A 19,387-nucleotide genomic window follows, 5' to 3' on the forward strand; every position below is an offset into this window, starting at 1 on the left:
CATGGTTTGTTAATAGCCTCCATCTAGAAATTTGAATTTTTAGAGGAGTTACGTGTATTCAATAAAGTTTTATCTCTAATAAGCAAATTGAGTAATGGTCAGAAAACACGAGATGTACACTATAATAATTCAAGTTGAAAGCCTGCTTCTTTTCACGACTTCTCTGAATATGCAGTGAGAATTATATTTCTCCAGTGCTCCTTCCCTAGCAGTTTTTTAGTAAAATACACAAGTAAAGATACAAATTTATGGTGATTCATGGGAACAGCTTGTCCATTTACCACCGTAGTTTTCGTAATAAAGTCTGTGAATTATACAGTATGATTAGACTCCACACAATCCAGTTCTTCAAGTTAATTATAAGCAAATTGATTGATCAAAGGTAGACCCTCTCAAGGACTTTAGGAGCTCCAATATCTGTGGTGCTATTTCTATTGTTGCTGAAATGACTCGATACAATTTACAAGCTCTCTATGATATCCAACAGCAGAATAGAACTTCGATTTCTATTTTTGAAAAGTTACGTATGACAGTGAATACATGTTTCAGCCAACCAGCAGCTGCAACAGGGCTAGGTCGTAGTGAAACTCTACCACAACACCAGCGTACTGAAAAGACAATCTGAAAATTAGATGGAGCAAAATTAAGACGTATATTTATCGACCAGCTAGGTATATGGAACATATGCCTCTATTTACACGACTAAAAATAGTCGTCTTGGCATCAAAGTACTCTCAGGTTGAACGCTTGCTCATAGTCATGAGATGGTTCTAGTTATCCCCAGAATGCCTTGTGGAAACATGTTCCTCTAATACTTTGGGTACACGCTTCCTTTTGCTCCGCGAACTGCGTTTTCTTGATCTTTTGGCCACACGTTTCTCTGTGTTCTCTGGGATGCTGATCACTTTTACAACAGGAGTAGGGAGTTCAGGAGGGGCGTCTGGCCATGGCGTGTGTTTTGCTGGGACGGTTACATCCAATGGGGGGTCAATTATCCACCTGAATGTATCGGATGGTATGGAAAGTGGAAACAGTAAGAGAGAGAATATGGGTAGAAATGACCAGTTTCTATGGTAAATGCAATAAATCTATATATGCATATCATGGTCGTCTATATAATTTTTATATGCAGGCCAATAAATAAATGCTGCACCATATGTTGATAAAACGCCCGACGAACAGGTTAAAAATAAGAGGTGGTTCAAATTTCATGGCCCAAAAGAAAATGAGCTCTTTAATATTTTTGGGTGTGTGCATTTAGATTCTAGTATACAAACGGCAAAGCCACCAAATCAACAGAGCACAAAATATAAATAATGTATGAAGCACCCATAACTCCAGGCAAACACACTTGCTCCCGGCAATGGACCATATTGAAGGCAAAGGAGGTCAAAGTTCAACTGTTCTTTGAGGATCATGTACACAGTATGAAGGTCATTACATAAAGTCAAAGATTTTCTAGAAAGTGAGAAAAGAATTATGTAGAATTTGAGTCAAAAATATGAGGGGAAATTACCCCGTGTAGTTTCATAAAATTTCTCAACAATGCCGGTGGTTAGGAGACATGTTACTCAGCCCCTCTAGTTATCTAAACCTTGAACATTGTCCCTTCACAGTTAAATCCCAACTCTTTTGTATCTCACAAAACAAATGCACAATATGAGCTGGCAATTTCTTGTTGAAGTACCCTCTAGTTTACTTTTTTTCACCACCACCTAAACTCATCACCAGGAGTTCACACTACCACTCCACAAACACACTGCCATTCCAAAGAGCTGCCATCACCAACACAAAACCCTTCATTATGATCATCGAGTTGCAAAAAGCATGACAGATTCACTATGGAGATCTGAAGGCAGACATCGATTTTGCAAATAAGCTGGAAGGAAAGTTCACTACGATAGTGATATTGTGTTTTGCTGCGTGCAGGTGTAACTAGAGTGAATTCTTTTTTAAAGATTGTTTCACTCTCGTTTTAAAACTAAAATTAGATCTCATGAGCTTTAATGAGAATCAAAAAGGACTCAAGCAAAAATGGAAAGAAGAGAAAAATATGTAATCAAGTTCTGGAATACATAAAATGCTAATTCTTTTCACATCTGGAGTAATCTTGGTTTGAAAAACAACAGATGGCACGCTTGAACAGAAAATATTATTTTCTATGGAAAACAGATAATACTTGCAACATCTACTTATCAAAGAGCCCAATTGTCTAGAGCCAAAAGAGTAGTAAGCCCAAAAAAATCATGGACAATGTCCACCTAGCTGAAATCAGCCAACGCCTTGGTTATTCTTTGATAAGTCTCTCTCTGTTTACTTGGGCAGAAAATTTTCAGGTTTATGCCTTTAAGCCTCTAGTTTTAGGTTTCATTAGGCAGGGAAAATCAAATAATGGAAATTCCAAACAATTGTAATGAGTTATAACTAATGATGATAACCAGTTTTAGAGGAAGGGGGTACGATACTGCGACCAGACAGGAACAGACAAAAGGGCTCGTTAGCTTGGAGTAGAAGAAACAGTGAAGATTGCATCTCATGCCTGGACAGGAAATAAGTTACTTTAGCAGTGTCCTTATAGATCAAGGAATGAGGGAAATTTGGTTGAGAGAAGTTTAGATTGTACTTGATGCATGTTCATACTTTCATGAGCAGAAGGGAGTTGAAGTACGCACTTGGGTCATTTTATTCAGATTGCAAAGGTGATATAAAGGTCAATCAGTTGGAGAGATTATCAGTGATTGGTAGACCTGCATTTAACGAATTGGTTATACTAATACATGTGAAAATTCAGACTAATTATAAGCACGTAAAATCGTGTTTAGCAAAATATGAACCATGCGGAACACCTAATTGGAACGAGCTACAAGATAGGGAGACAGACAGTCCCTATCTTTGCTAAAAGATTTCTGCTCGTGAGGAATGGTGAGCATAAAATGAGGTGCGGCTACATACATATCCAAATATGGGCTTCTCTCTTTCAGAGGATGCAGGCAAAGTAATTCTTGGAGCAATTCCGTATTCTATTTCAGTATTAAGACAATGATGACTCATTTCTGTTATATTCTAATATCAGAAATTTGAATTCTAAGGTGAAATCGATTTTGCCAGTATAGAAATGATGCTTTATCTTTTCTGCCATGACAGATAATTTGTTGGTTCACTATAAACCTCTGAAAAATTGCATAAGGTTATGAACTCCAAGGAAATTCTTTCACCATGTTGCAGGGAAATGTAATGCGAGTTCACAATAATTTACTTTTGATATGTGTATTTGTAAAGTCAATGAAGACATAAATATTACAGATATTAGTTGAAATACGGATTTAGTATACCATCTATTTCCAGGGAGCTGCTTCAAAGACACCAAACACACAGGAAAAAAATATGAAAAAACTTCTCCAAAGATATTTAGCTTGTTCCTCACACTTCCTAAATATTTAGTGAAAAAATAATACAATTTTGGATCAGTCTGGATTTCTGTCTTCAAATCTGAAGGAATTAAATTTATAAAAAAAAAAAAATGTATATACATATACAATTGTCACGTCTTCTTTGTCTGTGTTGATCCATCTCATCTAAAAGCTTAAGCTATCGGGGACAAATTTATATGTTAAATTTTAGCCATAATGCGCCTGTCGAAGTGACAGACAGGTTCATTTTCTTCATCAAGAACCAAACAGGTGTACAATTTTCATGACAAAACTTGAATTTAGGGACATGGAATGCTATGATACTGAACCGCCTCATCTAAAGCACAAGCTACTAGACAGAGAATTTGGTTTATTAAAATGCTATGTACAACATCCAATATCTAACTTTGCATCATTCAAATTCATTTGTACTCATGGTTGAATCTAATGTCAACTTCCACATGTTATCAACTAGGGTCATATGAAAACATAAGCAACAAGAATCATAAAACTGCACACTGAGAATAAACATAGAAGACTAACCTGGCAGGGAATTTGCTGTCTGCACGTGCTTCAACTCTGAGCCACCATAGCATGATTTTTCTTCCACAGCTTCCGAGAGGCTCCACCACAGAAGGGTTCTCCAACAAAGACATTGGACTCTCAATGTCCTCCCCTTCCCTACCAACCATATCCAAATCCTTAACCCATGCGGGCTTATCTTCAACATCCTTCCACACTAACCTCGAATTCAAAATGAACCCAGCCCACTCCAGCTTCCTTGGTAGAACGACAGCCCTGTCACCGACATACCTTGCTCTCCTCTTCATGAATGGCAGCATATTAAAGGTATGCCATCCCACCAACTGGTTTGAAGAATTACAAGCTGGACCCTGAACTGGCATTTCTGAATTCTCATTTTTGTCAGTATCCTCTCTTGACACCGCTGACAATTCTACTCCTTCAGAACCACCAGAGTGTGGAAGAATCCCAACTGGAACCGCTCCAATCCATTCTACATTCTGGATCTCATCAAATAACTCCATACTATGCATATTACTTTCATCTGCAAACACCACTATCCCATCTAATTCCTTCTCTCTAACATATCTGTCACATTGCAAAGACACTTTACTAAATGAAAACCCAATTCTACTAGTAACTATAGTGCTGTCTAACTATATGGATGCAAAATTTGAACTGAATTAATGCAAATTAAAAGTGAAAAATAGAAAGCGGGCATCAATCTCTAACATACCGTAGAGCGTGAAATCGCATTTGAGACTCCATTTTATGCCTGTCCTCCCATAAAATTGGCATTCTCGCATTAAACCCAATGTGGACAGTCTTGAGGCCAGATTTGGAAATTAGCGCAGCTGTTTCGTTAGTGGTTCCACCAGCTTCCACCACGATCCAGACAACATCATATGGCACATTCATCAAGGAGTGCATCACACCGGTGAGATGAATCGTCTGGAAGGTCCTTACATAAGTCGGCGTTATTGCAATTACAGTCCTAGGGCTCTTAACCCCGTATTGAATCCTTTGCTCTCGCTGAACCCTCTCGATTATGTGGTGTGCCTTCATCACCTCCGCCGGATCTGGATGGGGCCACGGACGTATCAGTATCCCGTGCCTGCCCACCACTACTCGACTCCCACCGTCAACCGCAACCGCTGTACCATTCACCGCTGGTGGCGAAGTAGTGATGGATGATGGCAATCTTGTATGGAGGGCCGAGTAGAGATTAGTAGTGGCGGAAGGGGAGGAAGTAGAGAAAAAGAGAAAGAATACCAGACGGGAGAATCGGAACCCGAGGACTAGACTAATGAGACAGCAAAGACCATGAAGAACTAGCCAAAAAATTGTGGCCGGAGACTTTATTGCACCATCCACAGAGGTGTCCAACGGCAAAGATGCACTTCGAAAACTGTTGCTCCGGCGGGCCTGCTGCTGCAACGCCGTCAGCTGCTTCATTTTTCCCTCCCTCCGTCAACACAACTTCTTGAGAGAGAGAAAAAATGTAAGCTAATTGGGGGAGAGTGGCTTCGAAGAAATGGGGTGGTTGATTGAACTAGAAGGGTTTGGTGGAAATTAATAGAAAAGATTTCTTTGGATTTAAGATTCAATTGTTAGCTTAATGACAGCTTTTATTTGTATCTCTATTTCCAACTGGAATCAGCTTGTTTTCCATGGGTGATCATGAAAATCAAGTTCAAATAGAAAATTGAAGCGAAAAAGAAGTAAATTTTTCGACACAATGGATGGAATCTTGGCGGAGAAAATCTAGGGCCAATTGATTACGGAAAACAGGTAACAGTGGGTGCGAGGAACACGATGAAAGGTAATCTAGGAATGGAATTACACAGGGTTAATTGAGGAAAGTGTGGGATCTATTTGGTTAATTGTCAATAATCAGCAGAGCTGTCAGCTGGGAAGTGAGTTGAAGGCAATGATAAGCACGCTAAAAGAAAAGGCAATTAAATTCTAGTGCACTGGACGGATCTATACTTTTACTTTTTTTTCTTTTTTCTCAATTACATATTCTCAAAAAAATAATAAAAATAATAAAAAAATTAACTTTTCATAATTTTTTATCCTCAAAAATCAATACCAAACATGTTATTAATCTGTCTTGCTGACAGATCTTGAAGACTTGAACCGTCTATAGATTCTACATTACCTAAATTGAGTCATGTAGCATTTTGCTAGGGCTTTACATATAATGATTTTTGAGTTTTTCTTTTATAATTAAAATTTTGAAAAACAATAAATAAGTTTACATGTTGAGACAAACAAGGGTCGAATGTCCGATCTATTTAGTGATGTGCTTAATTACTGTATTCTATTGTAATATTTAGTGTTTAATTTTTGGTTTGTTGGATTAGATTAACCCTTTAGAATTAGTCGATCTTACAAGATTTATCCAAAAGAAATAATCATAGAGCCAAATCAATCAAACGAAGCAAGAAAGTTTGTGCTGATCATCCGGACACTAACTCAACTAATTTCATCAAAAGAGAAAGGAAAAGCAACTATTTGGAAGTCAAAAGTGTTTTTAAAAAGTTTGTTGTATGGTCTCGAAAAAGAAAATATAAGAGCATTTTTAAGATATTCTCAATTTATACAGAGCATCGTATACATAATAAAGATCATCATTAAATTTAATGAGTAATTTTTTTATTCACTTCAACAAACTCTATATATTAACTCTTCATTTTGTATTTTTTTTCCATTTACATTTAATAATTTCTCATCATATCTTATTTTATATAAATTTTTTATACGTTAATAGTCAATCAATTTTGTTGACCTCAAATAATGTTACCAACAGATATCGGACCTACCTACGCACACGTAAGCCTAATCCAATGCGTTAAGACACGTGGATAGTCTAGAACTGGCAGATCAAGAGCATGGAAGTGACTCAAAGGCGCGGGACGAGAACGTTTGAAATTCGACAAGACATTTGCATAACGATTGTAAAATAATTACCAATTGTGTTTGTAGGACTAGTGTATGAACTCGTGTATATTGCAAGAGAGAGTAAAATGTAAAAAGTGTTGTGTAGTATCTGTTCTTGTGTTGAATCTTGCATTGACTTTTATATGGGGTACATGGGGGAGTATTTATAGTGTTACAAGTTAGATCGTGGCCATCGGTTGGGAGTACACGTGGCCTCATCTTATTAATTTACATGTCAAATTATAGGCATCAAGTTTGACCACCTAGCCCTGCTATACATTTATTAATTAGCAGAGTCACCGCTACTGTGACAAGACAAGACACTTGCACTCCATGATGGGTATCCCATCAATCATTCAAAGAGGATCCTTGTATAAGACCGAATCTCTGGGGAGAAGTGATGCTAGTTGTCATGGGCTTCGGTATGAAGAGCATCGACCATGTATACCACCTCGGTTATTATTCTTCGGCACACAGAATCTGGGCCATGTCATAGGAGCTGTTTGCTGGCGCTAGTCAATCTTCATTGACTTAGGGGCCTCAACAGGGATGCTACAAGATTCGACATGGGTGGGCCATGGGCCCCAGTGGGTCAGCCAAGTGTATCGACAGGTAACAATAGTCCCCCAAATCTAAGTATAGTGATTTATGTAATGCATGGACTTTGAGTAAAATGAACTCATTTTCATTGGAATGAATTTTTTCACCTTGACTAATGGTCCCCAAGTCCAAGTATAGGCATTTATGTCATGGTTGGAGTTAAAAATATACTGTCGGGTCAGTTTGGTGAAGGTGTGATAAATGAGCCCAGACGGTGAGTAGATCAAACTTGTCGAGGTTGGTGAAGATGTGGCTGAAATGTGATGAAGGAGCCGAGGTGGTGAGTGGATCGAACCTGCCGAAGCTGGCGAAGATATGGCTGAAATGTGATGAAGGAGCGGATGCAGTGAGTGGACCGAAGCTGTCGAGGCTGGCGAAGATATGGCTGAAATGTGATGAAAGAGCCAAGGCAGTGAGTGGATCGGACTTGCCGAGGCTGGCGAAGATATGGTTGAAAGTGGAGGTTCGTTTGTCATAATTGTCTTCGATAGGCATGCCAATGATTTGATGTTTTGCACGTGTTTTTTAGAAAAGGTAGACGAATTGTTACACCTTCTGAGGCATGTACGGCTGCTCCATTAAATGTGCAATGATGGTTACAGCTGGTGCTTCTAGAAGGTGACGTGTTTGGAAAGGTTTGTGGGAGGCACATTTAAATCTGAGCCATCAATCTCAGAAACAGTTTGAATTCTACGCTTTGGATTTGATAAGAAAATGAAAGGCTGAGATTTGTTGGGCCTCAATCCAATGACTGGGGTTTGTCTTGGCTATGTAAAAAAGTCTAAGAGCCTCTATTTTGAACCCTTCATCATCTGATTTCTCTGCATTTTCTCAGATTTTCGACGTCCAGACTCTTGCTCCAATTTCATCTTTCGACGTGTCTCAGTTTCCCATCCCTTGGTCACCTCTGTAGGTATTTAATTTTTCAATTAGAATTTGTGATTTTGTGTTTCTCTATATAAATGGCGTCTAGTTCTAGTAAGGAGATAGTCAGCATTGCAAGGTTGGGGATTGAGGAGATGCTTAGGGAAGATTTCGAGGTCGGCCGCATCGCTATGGTCGAAGAGCCTATAGATTATGAGCAAGATTGGGTGGGCATATAGAATAGCCTCAAATATGACCTCTAAGAGGTTGGGTGAAATTAGGAAGAAGTATTGTATCCCCCATTATATAGAAATGATAGTCCCCATGGCTAACGAGTGTGCCTGCTTTTCGAGGCCCGGATGCGTGGCAGTGAGTAAATACATGTTTAAGGTAGGTATGCACCTTTCTCTGTACCCCTTCTTTAGGGTTGTGCTGAGGAACTTTATGTTGTCACCGACCCAAGTTCTGCCGAATGGGTGGAGCCAGCTCGTTAGGTCATACTTCCTGTCAAAAGAAGTATCTATAGGGGAAGACATGCCTCTGCACATCTTTCAGACCCTCTTTCAGCCTCGAGTCCTAGGCAAAGACAAATCGAATGAGTGGTACTACATCACTCCTCGGGAGGCTCACGCACCTTTCGTGGTGGAGCTACTTCTTTCATCAAGGGATGGAAGGAGTCATGGTTCTGGATGAGGGGCAGGTGGCAAGCAGTGGAGGGGGACATAGTCTTGGCTTGTACAATACTGACCTAGGACTACGAAGCTCGTGAGTGCCCCAACTTAAATTGTAGCTTACTTTCTGCCAAGTTTTTCACAATTTTTGTCTGACTGTTATTGGTTGTTCTGCAGATTGTAGTACAAGGTTCGAGCTCAAGAAGGAAGAGTTCGAGGTCATAGAGGATATATACAAGCGACTTTTAAAGCTTCGTCATTTCGACCACTTCATCGATCGAAGCCGATATTTCCTTGACTTCAAACTGATGGCCTCTAAGGATGAGAAGAAGAAGTGCTAACACTTGTGAAATTTTATTTGATTGATGTCCAGTGTTGTTATACATTTTGCAGATAAGTATAAGATGAGGGAATATCCCGTCCTAGATATGGCCTTTATCCTGAAGCTGAGCTCTAATGCGGCAAAGGAGGTGAGAGGCAAGTTGGAACGCCTCTCCAAAGAGAGCACTTTGAGGGGATTTGAGGAAGTCCTCTAGAAGAAGAGGACAAAAGAGCCTCAGGAAAAGGAGAAAGTCCCCAAGGAGTCGCAGAAAAAAGGATGCTAGTCCACGTCACCATTTCTTTTGGAAAGTTCGGGACCTCGGTGTCCCATTCTAGTAAGGATGCCCCTCCCCAGCCAAAGTTAATAGACTTTGCCATGAAGGCAGTAAAATTTGAAATGGTAAGGAAAGCTGAGACTGAGGGGGCTAGAAAAGAAACTACGATGAGGGCAGTAGAGAAAGCTGAGGAGGAGGCAGCGAAGCAGAGGCTCGCTAGGACTCAGGGAAAGTCCCCAGTTTCCTGGCGAGGTTTGAAGAGGAGTTGGCGTCGACTTTGTTGGAGGCGCTGCCAACGAAGGTCTGAGGTACGATAGAAAGTTTTTACAAGTTCTGGATTGACCGGTGGTAGTTGCATGCCTCAAGTTGTGATGTCGTGGACCTCACCAGGGATTTGGTGAGCCAAAGTATGAGGACTCTAGGCCTCGAACTTGAGTGTAAAGAGACACTCGTTGACTTCCAGACGAGGAATAATTCTTCGAGGGACAAGTTGGCCTCCACTGAGGAGGAATTGAAGAAAATAAGGGCCAAGACAGAGGAGATAAAGGCCCAGAATGTTGAAGATGGTGCCAAGTTGGAGTCTGCCTTGGCCCAGATTGAGGCCTTGAAGAAGGAGGTCTACGAGTCTCAATGTGAGGTGATCTCCCTTACCAAGAATGTGGAGACTTCCAATAACCACCAAAAGGTGACTATCGAGGCCCTGGAGAAGGCTAATAGTGAGTAGCAGGGCCCAAGAGGCATACAAATTTTTGGATGACAAAATAAAGTTGCACGTTGATGATCTGAAGAAGGCAACAGAGGGGGCCAATGTGGCGAGGGAAGAGGCAAGTAAGGATTATATTGCTAACTTCCACCTCACTAAGTACCTGCGCTTTGGCCTGTACTGGAGGAACTTCGCTTATGCTGAACCGATTGAGAGGGTTGAGGAGCTTTACCCAAACAATGACCTATCTCAACTGAGGTTGGAGTTTGTCGACGAAGTTTCCCAAACCCCTACTGAGGAAGCAGTCGGTGACGAAGCGACTGAAGAGAATGAAGAAGACACTTCTGAAGCTCAAGCTACAGAGGTGCCTACTGTCGAGGTACCCCCACCATCCACCTAATCTTACTGTAGTTTGTTTTTAGTTTATTTCGATGTATTGGCCTCGAGCCCACCTCTTGTAATATGTTCAAGATTAATGAATGCCATATTTTACAACATTCTGTTCATCTTCTAATATATGTTGTTGTCTTTCTTCCAAGTAAATTGGCCTCGTCAAGTAATCGAACTTAAGGATGAGCTAATAATTTGAACTTGACATCCTAACTTCCATCACTTGAAATAATAACTCAAGCCACATGAGTGATGTCTCAATTAAGATTGAACTTAAACGTCATTACTTTAGCAAATTTGATAACCTCATAACCTGAGTGGGTGCTTAAAATGAACTCTTTCAACTGGACAAGATTACTTCGGCACCTAGCAACATTGGTGATCGAACTGATGGAGTTCTATTATCTAGTGTTCATAATGAATAAGCCTCGTCGTGCAAATGGTAGAAGAGCCTGATCTGAGCAGAGGCTTCTCCCCTTAGCGTTTAGCCTCGCCAAAAGGAAGCACATGGCGTGCGCCTCGAGGTTCAGGTGAGGTAACCCAAAGTTGGGATCTTGACCTCTTCTCCGAGGTGCCACGCTTTCCTACATAGTGGATGGTGTAACCATGTAGGGGCTTCTTCCCTTGATGTTCAGCCTCGCCAAAGGGAAGCATGTAATGTACGTTCCGAAGTTCAGGTGAGATGACCTAAAGTTGGGATCTGTACCTTTTTTTCAAGGCGCCCACGCTTCCCTACATGGTGGATGGTACAACTATGTAGGGGCTTCTCCCCTTGGCGTTTATTCTCACCAAATGGAGATATGTGGCGTACGTCTCGAAGTTCAGGCGAGGTGACCGAGTGTTGGGATCTGGACCTCTACTTCGAGGCACCACACTTTCCTATATGGTGGATGGTGCAGCCATGTAGGGGCTTCTCCCCTTTGCATTCAGCCTTCCTAAAGGGAGGCGCGTGGCGTACGCCTCGGAGTTCAGGCGAGGTGACCTGATTATGCCCAAACAATAACGCGGTAGTTGTAGCACAGTTTTGGGGTATCAATTCCACATGGAGATGAACGAATTGTTTAAATGATTTGACTAACTAGGGTTTTCATGGTTGTGAGAGGAATTTATCAATTTGAATGAAACTTAACTATCAAAGTGCGAGATTAGTGAAGCACCGGAATTCACTCTTCCATATTAGATCAATCAACACCAATCATTCATACACCTTACTAAAAAATCTAGGTTCCTATAATACATTTTCACTTAATCTATTGAAATCAGATTCAAAGGCGACCATATACATCAAGCATAAGACAGTGAGAAATCAGACCAATGAGATTAATTTAAATTGGAATTCAATAAATATTTGATCAAACAATAGAAAGAGCATGACTAATTCTATGAAAAATCTAATAAGAATCACTTTCAAAAACAATTCATGAAGAAAATCTAGATCAATTTAATTTCACTTATAACTCTAGAATTTAGGCTTCCTAAGAACATATTCCTCTTTGATTTATTGAAATACGATTCAAGAAATGATTATATACCTCAAGCATAAAATAGTAATCAAATCACATCAATAAATCAACTGAAGTTTAAATCTAACAAATATTTTCGTCATTCAATGGAGAAAACATAATTGAATCCATGAACAATGTAATAAAAGCTAAACAAACTTCAAAAGTATAATAAGGTAGAAATCTAAATCCCAGAATTATTCGACAATGAAAAGTATGTTACATAAATGAAAAGATGTTAAAATCCCCAAATCCGATCAAGATCCTTCGTGGCTTCATCAAAATATTTAGCCTTCCTTGGAGTTCTTGTACCCAAGATGAGAGAAAAGAGAAAAGAGATTATTGGGTGTGTTTTTTTGTCCAGTCTAGGGTTTAAAACCATGTGTCAAGTTGTTTCTAAAAGTGGTTGAACCGAATAAGGAAACTAAGGTCATGGTTGGTTTGTCGTTTTGGCCCATTTTCCGTTTTTCAAAACGTGGAAAACGCATTTGGTTCATTGTTTTTGAAAACGTATTTTCGAAAACGAGTTAAAATTTATAACTGAAAACGCAAAATGATTTTTTATCGTTTTCAGCGTTTTCAGTTATAAATATCGAAAATGCTCAAAACGTGGAAAACGAGCTATTTTCGGGAAAAACTAAAAATCGTTTTGAAAATGGAAATGGAAAATGAAAATACAAACCAACCACTGCCTAAATTCTCGGCTAGAATATTTAATGCGACTATTTTCAGTATTTTGACCATAACTTTCTCTCTCAATATTCGATTAAGGCAATTCAAAGTGTTTTGGAAAGCTAACACAAAGTGCTACAATTTTGATAAATAGTATTTTCCAATTCTGACGTTTACTAGGTCAAAAGTGAACTTCAATCTCCGGCCAAAAATTTGAAAAATCTTTGTGCAGTTATAATTTGATTTGTGAAAATATTATGGTCATATTTAATTTCTTTTGACTTCTAATTGCACCGAATGGACTCCTAGCTTTCTTGAATCATAATTTCACCGCACATCTCATCTTTAGATTATTTGCAAATTGGTCCCTGAACTTTCAATTTATTTCATTTTGGTCATTTTTCGCTCTTCTCTTCTAAATTTCACATTTTCTATCAAAATGCAACCTGAATCAAAGTATAAGTATAATGAGTGTATTTTGGTATCAAATAATCACACCAATACAATAATTAAGAGGGAAAAATATTATATTTTACACTCTTATCACACCCCCAACTTGCTTATTGTTAGTCCCCAGCGATTCAATGTAGAACAAGTAAACAAATGATTAGACTGTGATACAAATAAAATTATTAAATTCCAACTTAACTGTAATTCATGATCTTTTCAAACTCAACACCATAAGAACTTAACAATATCATAATCATCAAGATATAAAAAACACTTGTCAAATGTGTAAGTGTGTGTCAAGTCATAGCCATCTTACAGCCAACCCTAACACATGCAACATCAAGTATGTCTCGAGCTGAAGGTTCAATTCCACAATTCACAGGTATCAAAGTGTTTAGTACGGTTTTCTCTTTATGGAGCTGAGAAATGGATACACTTAGAATTTGAAGGCTTAAATTTTTATGAATGAGAAACAAGCGAACATTGGTCTTATAATAGACATACTGTCAAATGAAAATTCATCACTTTCTTACCACAATCATACTTGGGATCAAAATAGTCATTGTAAAGGGTTTTAATGTGGTTTGGGTTAGACTGTATGAAAATGAGGATATAAAGATTCAAGGACTTCCAAGCATGTAGCTAGGCATCTCATCAAACATCTCAATAGATTACATTTTTTGATCAATATATTCTTCAATATTTCAACCCTAAAATCAATCAATTTTTTTGTCTCTCCTTTTTTTTTTTTTTTTTAGGGGTGTTTTGCTTGAATACATACTATCTCTTATCATTTTCTTGCTTCTATTTTTTACAAATAAACATTAAATACTTACGACACGCTTGGAAGTAAAAAGTTGGGTAAATACGTTAATAGACTATACTTCAATGTGGAGAAGTATGTATAACATGGGTGTATGAAAAAAAGGCTATACGTGTATGTGGCTCAACATGGCTACTAGGGGTTGTAATTATTGAAAAGGAAGGCTTGAAAGGCGTACATGTTAATCCTAAATTGACCTTCATCATTTTTCAAGTAACTTACCATCTTATCACAAACCATATATTCTCAAAAGAGTTTCCAATTCACAAAATCAGTGAATGCTCATTGCTATTTTAGTACAAGGTGGCTCTCGATCCTCACTAACTCTCACAAGAAAACTTCAGCAAGAAACTACTCTAGTTATATGTGCTAAACCACTATCTTACCATAAGGCTTTTGTGTACAAAAAGATTTAGCAAATGTCTCAATATCCAAACTTTCATAAACAACATTAATTCCTAGTGGCATATATTGTTATTCAAGAACATGTAGCGAATTAGGGACTTAAAAAAATTAGACCAGAAATCCATGTAAATCATGTAATTCACAACAAAACTTAAGTTAAACTCTCTCCCAACTTAACATTGCATTGTCCTCAATCCAAAAACATGTCTGCCAAATAAATGTAAGGAAAGATGTCACCTGAGTGCCGAAATGAATCACATGAGCTGAAGTATAGGAAGTCTGAAAGTCTCCAATGAAAAGGGTGATACAGAAAATGAAAATAAAATGAATGCAATGAATAATGCATGGACTAAACCTAGAGAGAATGTATAAATGGAAATAAAAAGAAAGAGAAGGGAACGAACTCCCCTTGGGTTGCCTCCTAAGCAGCGCCTTTGTTTATTGTCGTTGGCTCAACCCAATATTGCCTTCTTCAGCCCGCATCTAGCCAGGGCGTTGTTGACCTTTGGCACATTGCACCAAACTCATTGAAAGTAATCACTGTTGGCGTCCCATAATCCTTAAAATCATCAAAAAAATAGCATAAATATCATCATATTCCCTATTATCATACCCTACGGGAATTTCAAAATTTAAAAAGAAAGAATTTAAAAGATCGGGTTCAATAAGGACATGTGCTTCTTGCTCAACGAGTGCATCAATCACGTAGTTGTAGCACAGCTTTGGGATGTCGATTCCATAGGGAGATAGGCGAATTGTTTAAAGGATTTGACTAACTAGGGTTTTCGTGATTGTAAGAGGAATTTATCAATTTGAATGAAATTTAAATATCAAAGTGTGAGATTAGTGAAGCACCGAAATTCACTCTCCCAGATTGGATCAATCAACATCAATCATTCATGCATCTTACTCAAAAATCTAGGTTCCTATAATACATTCCCATTAAATCTATTGAAATCAGATTTAAAAGCGACCACATACATCAAGCATAAGGCAATAAGGAATCACGCCAATGAGTTTAATTTAAATTGGAATCCAATAAGAATTAAATCACTTTCAAAACCAATTCATGAAGAAAACCTAGATCAATTTAATTTCACTAATAACTCTAGAATTTAGGCTTTCGAAGAACATATTCCTCTTTGATTTATTGAAATACGATTCAAGAAACGATTATATACCTCGAGAATAAAATAGTAATTAAATCACATCAATAAATCAATTGAAGTTTAAATTCAACAAATATTTTCGTCATTTAATGGAGAAAACATAATTGAATCTATGAACAATTTAATAAAAGCTAAACAAAATTCAAAAGTATAATAAGGTGGAAATATAAATCCCATAATTATTTGACGATGAAAAGCATTTTACATAAATGAAAAGATGTTAAAATCCCCAAATCCGATCAAGATCTTTCGTGGCTTCACCAAAATATTTAACCTTCCATGGAATTCTTATGCCCAAATGAGAGAAAAGAGAAAAGAGATGATTGGGTACTTTTTTGTTCAGTCTAAGGTTTAAAACTATGTGCCAAATAGTTTCTAAAAGTGGTTGAACTGAATAAGAAAACTAAATTTTTGGCTAAAATATTCTGTGTGACTACTTTAGTTTTTTGATCACAACATTCTCTCCCAATATTCGATTAAGGTAATTCAAAGTTCTTTCGAAAGCTAACACAAAGGGCTACAATTTTTTTAGATATAATGTTTTCTAAATTCTGACATTTACTAGGTCAAAAGTGGACTTCAATCTCCAGCTGAAAATTTGAAAAATCTTTATGCGGTTGTAATTTGATTTGTGAAAATATTATGGTCATATTTAAATTCTTTTGACTTCTAATTGTACCCAATGGACTCCTAGCTTTCTCGAATCATCATTCCATCGCCCGTCTCATCTTTAGATTATTCACAACTTGATCCCTAAACTTCCACTTTCTTCCATTTTGGTCATTTTTGGCTCTTCTTTTCTAAATTTCACATTTTCTACCAAAGTTCAACCTAAGTCAAAGTATAAGTATAATGAGTATATTTTGGTATAAAATAATCACACCAATGCAATAATTAAGAGGGAAAAATATTATATTTTACACTCTTATCATGACCTAGAGTTAGGATCAGGACCTCTCCTCCGAGGCGTCCACGCTTGGGGAGACGTGTATTTGAACTTAAACAATGAGAAGTTTATTGAAACTTGAAATTTGACACATGAGCTGGGAATGATCGTCCAGTGAGGTGGCACAATCACTGATAATAAATTCAGAGATGCTCAATGTTCCATGAACGAAGCTGTGCCTTGTCATCCATGTCTTCAATCTAGTCGGTACTAGGTCGGATTTCTTCTTTGACTCTGTAAGGGCCTTCCCAGTTTAGACCTAGACCTAAGGTGCCTACCCCTGGTTCTTTGGAAGAGAGGAAGACCCTCCTTAGGACGAGGTCGTTGATTCGGAAGGATCTCTTCTTTACCTTAGAGTTGTAGTATTTTGTCATCTTCCTTTAGTAAGCAGTAAGTCTTAGCTGGGAGTTATCCCTTCTTTCATCAAGAAAGTCGAGGTCAAACTTCTGAAGCTCGTCATTAGTTATTTCGCTGAAGTGCAAGCGTTGAGGTGATGGTAAACCTACCTCAGCGGGACTCTCTACCTCGGTGCCATAAGCCATCAGGAAGGGTGTGTCCCCCGGTTGTGGTCTGGATTGCCCAAAGAACTTATGGTAACTCATCAACCCAGGCCCCTTTTGGCACATCAAGTTTCTTTTTGAGAACATGCTTGATTGTTTTGTTCATAGCCTCCACCTGGCCATTTACTTGGGGGGTGGTGAGGAGTAGAGAAGTGTTTCTTTATGCCAAGCTCTTTACACAAGCTCCTAACTTTCTTGTTATCGAATTGCTTTCCATTATCTAAGACTATAGAGTGGAATTTTGAATTGACAGATAATGTTTTTCCACAAGAACTTGGAAGTGTTTGCTTCTGTGATTTTTGCCAGTGGTTCAGCCTCGACCCACTTTGTGAAGTGATCAATGGCCACAATTGCAAAGTTTGGACTTTCTCTACCTTTCGGTAGGGAACCAGGTCCACGCCCCATTTAGAGAAAGGCCAGGGGCTGGAGATGGTAGTCAGTTCCTGTGAAGGTTGCCTTTAGATGGGAGAGAAACGTTAGCACTTGTCACATTTTTGCACTAATTGGAGGGCATCATTTTTTAAGGTGGGCCAGTAGTACCATTGCCTCAATACCTTCTGTGCCAGAGCTAGGCCTCCAGATTGATTGCCACAAACACCTTTGTGGACTTCTCTTAGAATATAGGTGGCCTCATCCTCGATCACGCATCGAAGAAGTGGGGAGGAAAAACTTCTCTTATAGAGCACATCATCAATGAACACAAAATGAGCTGACCTCCTTCTCAGTTTGTAGGCCTCGTCCTTATTGGTGGGTAGGACTTGGTCCTTTAGATAGGTTACAATAGGCTGCATCCAGGTAAGAGTTCCTTCCACCCACATCATATCAAGGGCCTCGATAGATGGTTTGAGAAGGTGCTCAATTAGTACTACTGCAAGTAGTTCGGAGTCCTTGTTGCTCACAAGTTTGGAAAGTGCATCAGCGTGTGTATTTTCAACATGAAGAATTTTGATCAGTTCAAACTTTTCAAATGATGGGAGGAGGTTCATTGTCATTTTCAAGTAGGAGGCCATGGTTTTGTCCCTAGCTAAGAAGTTGCCATTCACTTGATTTACAACCAGCTGGGAGTTACTGTTGATAATCAGCCTCCTTACTTGCATTTCTTTTGCTAATCTGAGGCCGACAAGTAGTGCCTCATACTCCGCCACATTTTTGGCTGCCTTAAATCCGAACCACACGACTGAGTTCAGCTTGTGACCTTCTGGGTTTATCAGGACCACCCCAACTCTCGAACCTGTGTCCCCGACCGAACCATCCACGAACAAGTTCCATGTGGGAGGCTCAACAGGTTCCATAACCTCTTTTAACTTGAGTACATTGACGAACTCCACCACGAAATTAGCTAAGGCTTGGCTCTTGATGGCTGCCATTGTCTAGAAGACAATATCAAATTCACTCAACTCTACTGCCCATTTCAATAGTCTCCCTAATGCATCGAGCTTCTGAAGCACTTATCTCAGGGGAAAGTTGGTCAGCACGTGAATGGTATAAACTTGGAAATAGGACCTCAGCTTCCTAGAAGTTGTAATCAAGGTCAAGGCTAGCTTCTCCATATCGGGGTAGCGAGTTTTTGGGGATAGAAGTGCCTTACTGGTATAATACACAGGGAGTTACTTGGTTCCTTCCTCTTGGATTAGGACTGGATTGATGGTTTCATCGGAGACGACCAGGTATAGTTAAAGAACATCACCTGGCTTTGGCTTGGAGAGGAAGGGGCCTGCCCTAGATGCATTTTCAAGCCCTAAAAGGCCTCTTCACTCTCCTCTATACATTGGAATTTCTTCCCGACTTTCAATACTTTGAAGAACGGGAGACATTTATCAATGGCCTTGGAGACAAAGTGGCTGAGTGCTGCCACCCGTCCAGTTTGGCTTTGGACTTCCTTTGATTTTTGAGATGATCTCATCTCGAGCAGGACATTGATCTTTTCGGGGTTGGCCTCAATTCCTCTTTGAGAAACCATGTATCCCAAGAATTTTCTTGAGGCGACACCGAAAGCGCACTTGAGGGGGTTGAGCTTCATCCTGTATCTCCTTAGAATTCGAAAAGTGTCATTCAAGTGCATCACATGGTCGTCTGCCTTCAAACTTTTCACAAGCATATCTTCCACATAGACTTTCACCGTCTTATCGATGAGGTCCACAAACATTTTGTTAACAAGCCT

The 19,387-nt window shown here is 39.0% G+C and overlaps 1 protein-coding gene across 2 annotated transcripts in view; it reads right to left on the minus strand.

The window, feature by feature from the left end:
- LOC111400998 (probable beta-1,4-xylosyltransferase IRX14H) overlaps positions 1-5,857 on the minus strand; it is an 8,147-nt gene extending 2,290 nt beyond the window's left edge. The window contains exons 1-3 of one of the 2 annotated variants that reach the window (XR_002703904.1): positions 4,669-5,857; positions 3,954-4,520; positions 710-999 (exon numbers count right to left, since the gene is read on the minus strand). Coding sequence is in view for 1 of the 2 variants with exons in the window: in XM_023028510.1 (XP_022884278.1) it covers positions 771-999; positions 3,954-4,520; positions 4,669-5,387 (1,515 nt within the window). In the remaining variant the exon portion in view is untranslated. Of the gene's footprint in view, positions 1-353; positions 1,000-3,953; positions 4,521-4,668 lie in introns of those variants that run through there. The other variant, XM_023028510.1, reaches the window with a different exon arrangement.
- Positions 5,858-19,387: the final 13,530 nt, after the last annotated feature.

Source organism: Olea europaea, chromosome 10, assembly GCF_002742605.1.
Source record: "Olea europaea var. sylvestris chromosome 10, O_europaea_v1, whole genome shotgun sequence".
NCBI lineage: Eukaryota > Viridiplantae > Streptophyta > Magnoliopsida > Lamiales > Oleaceae > Olea > Olea europaea.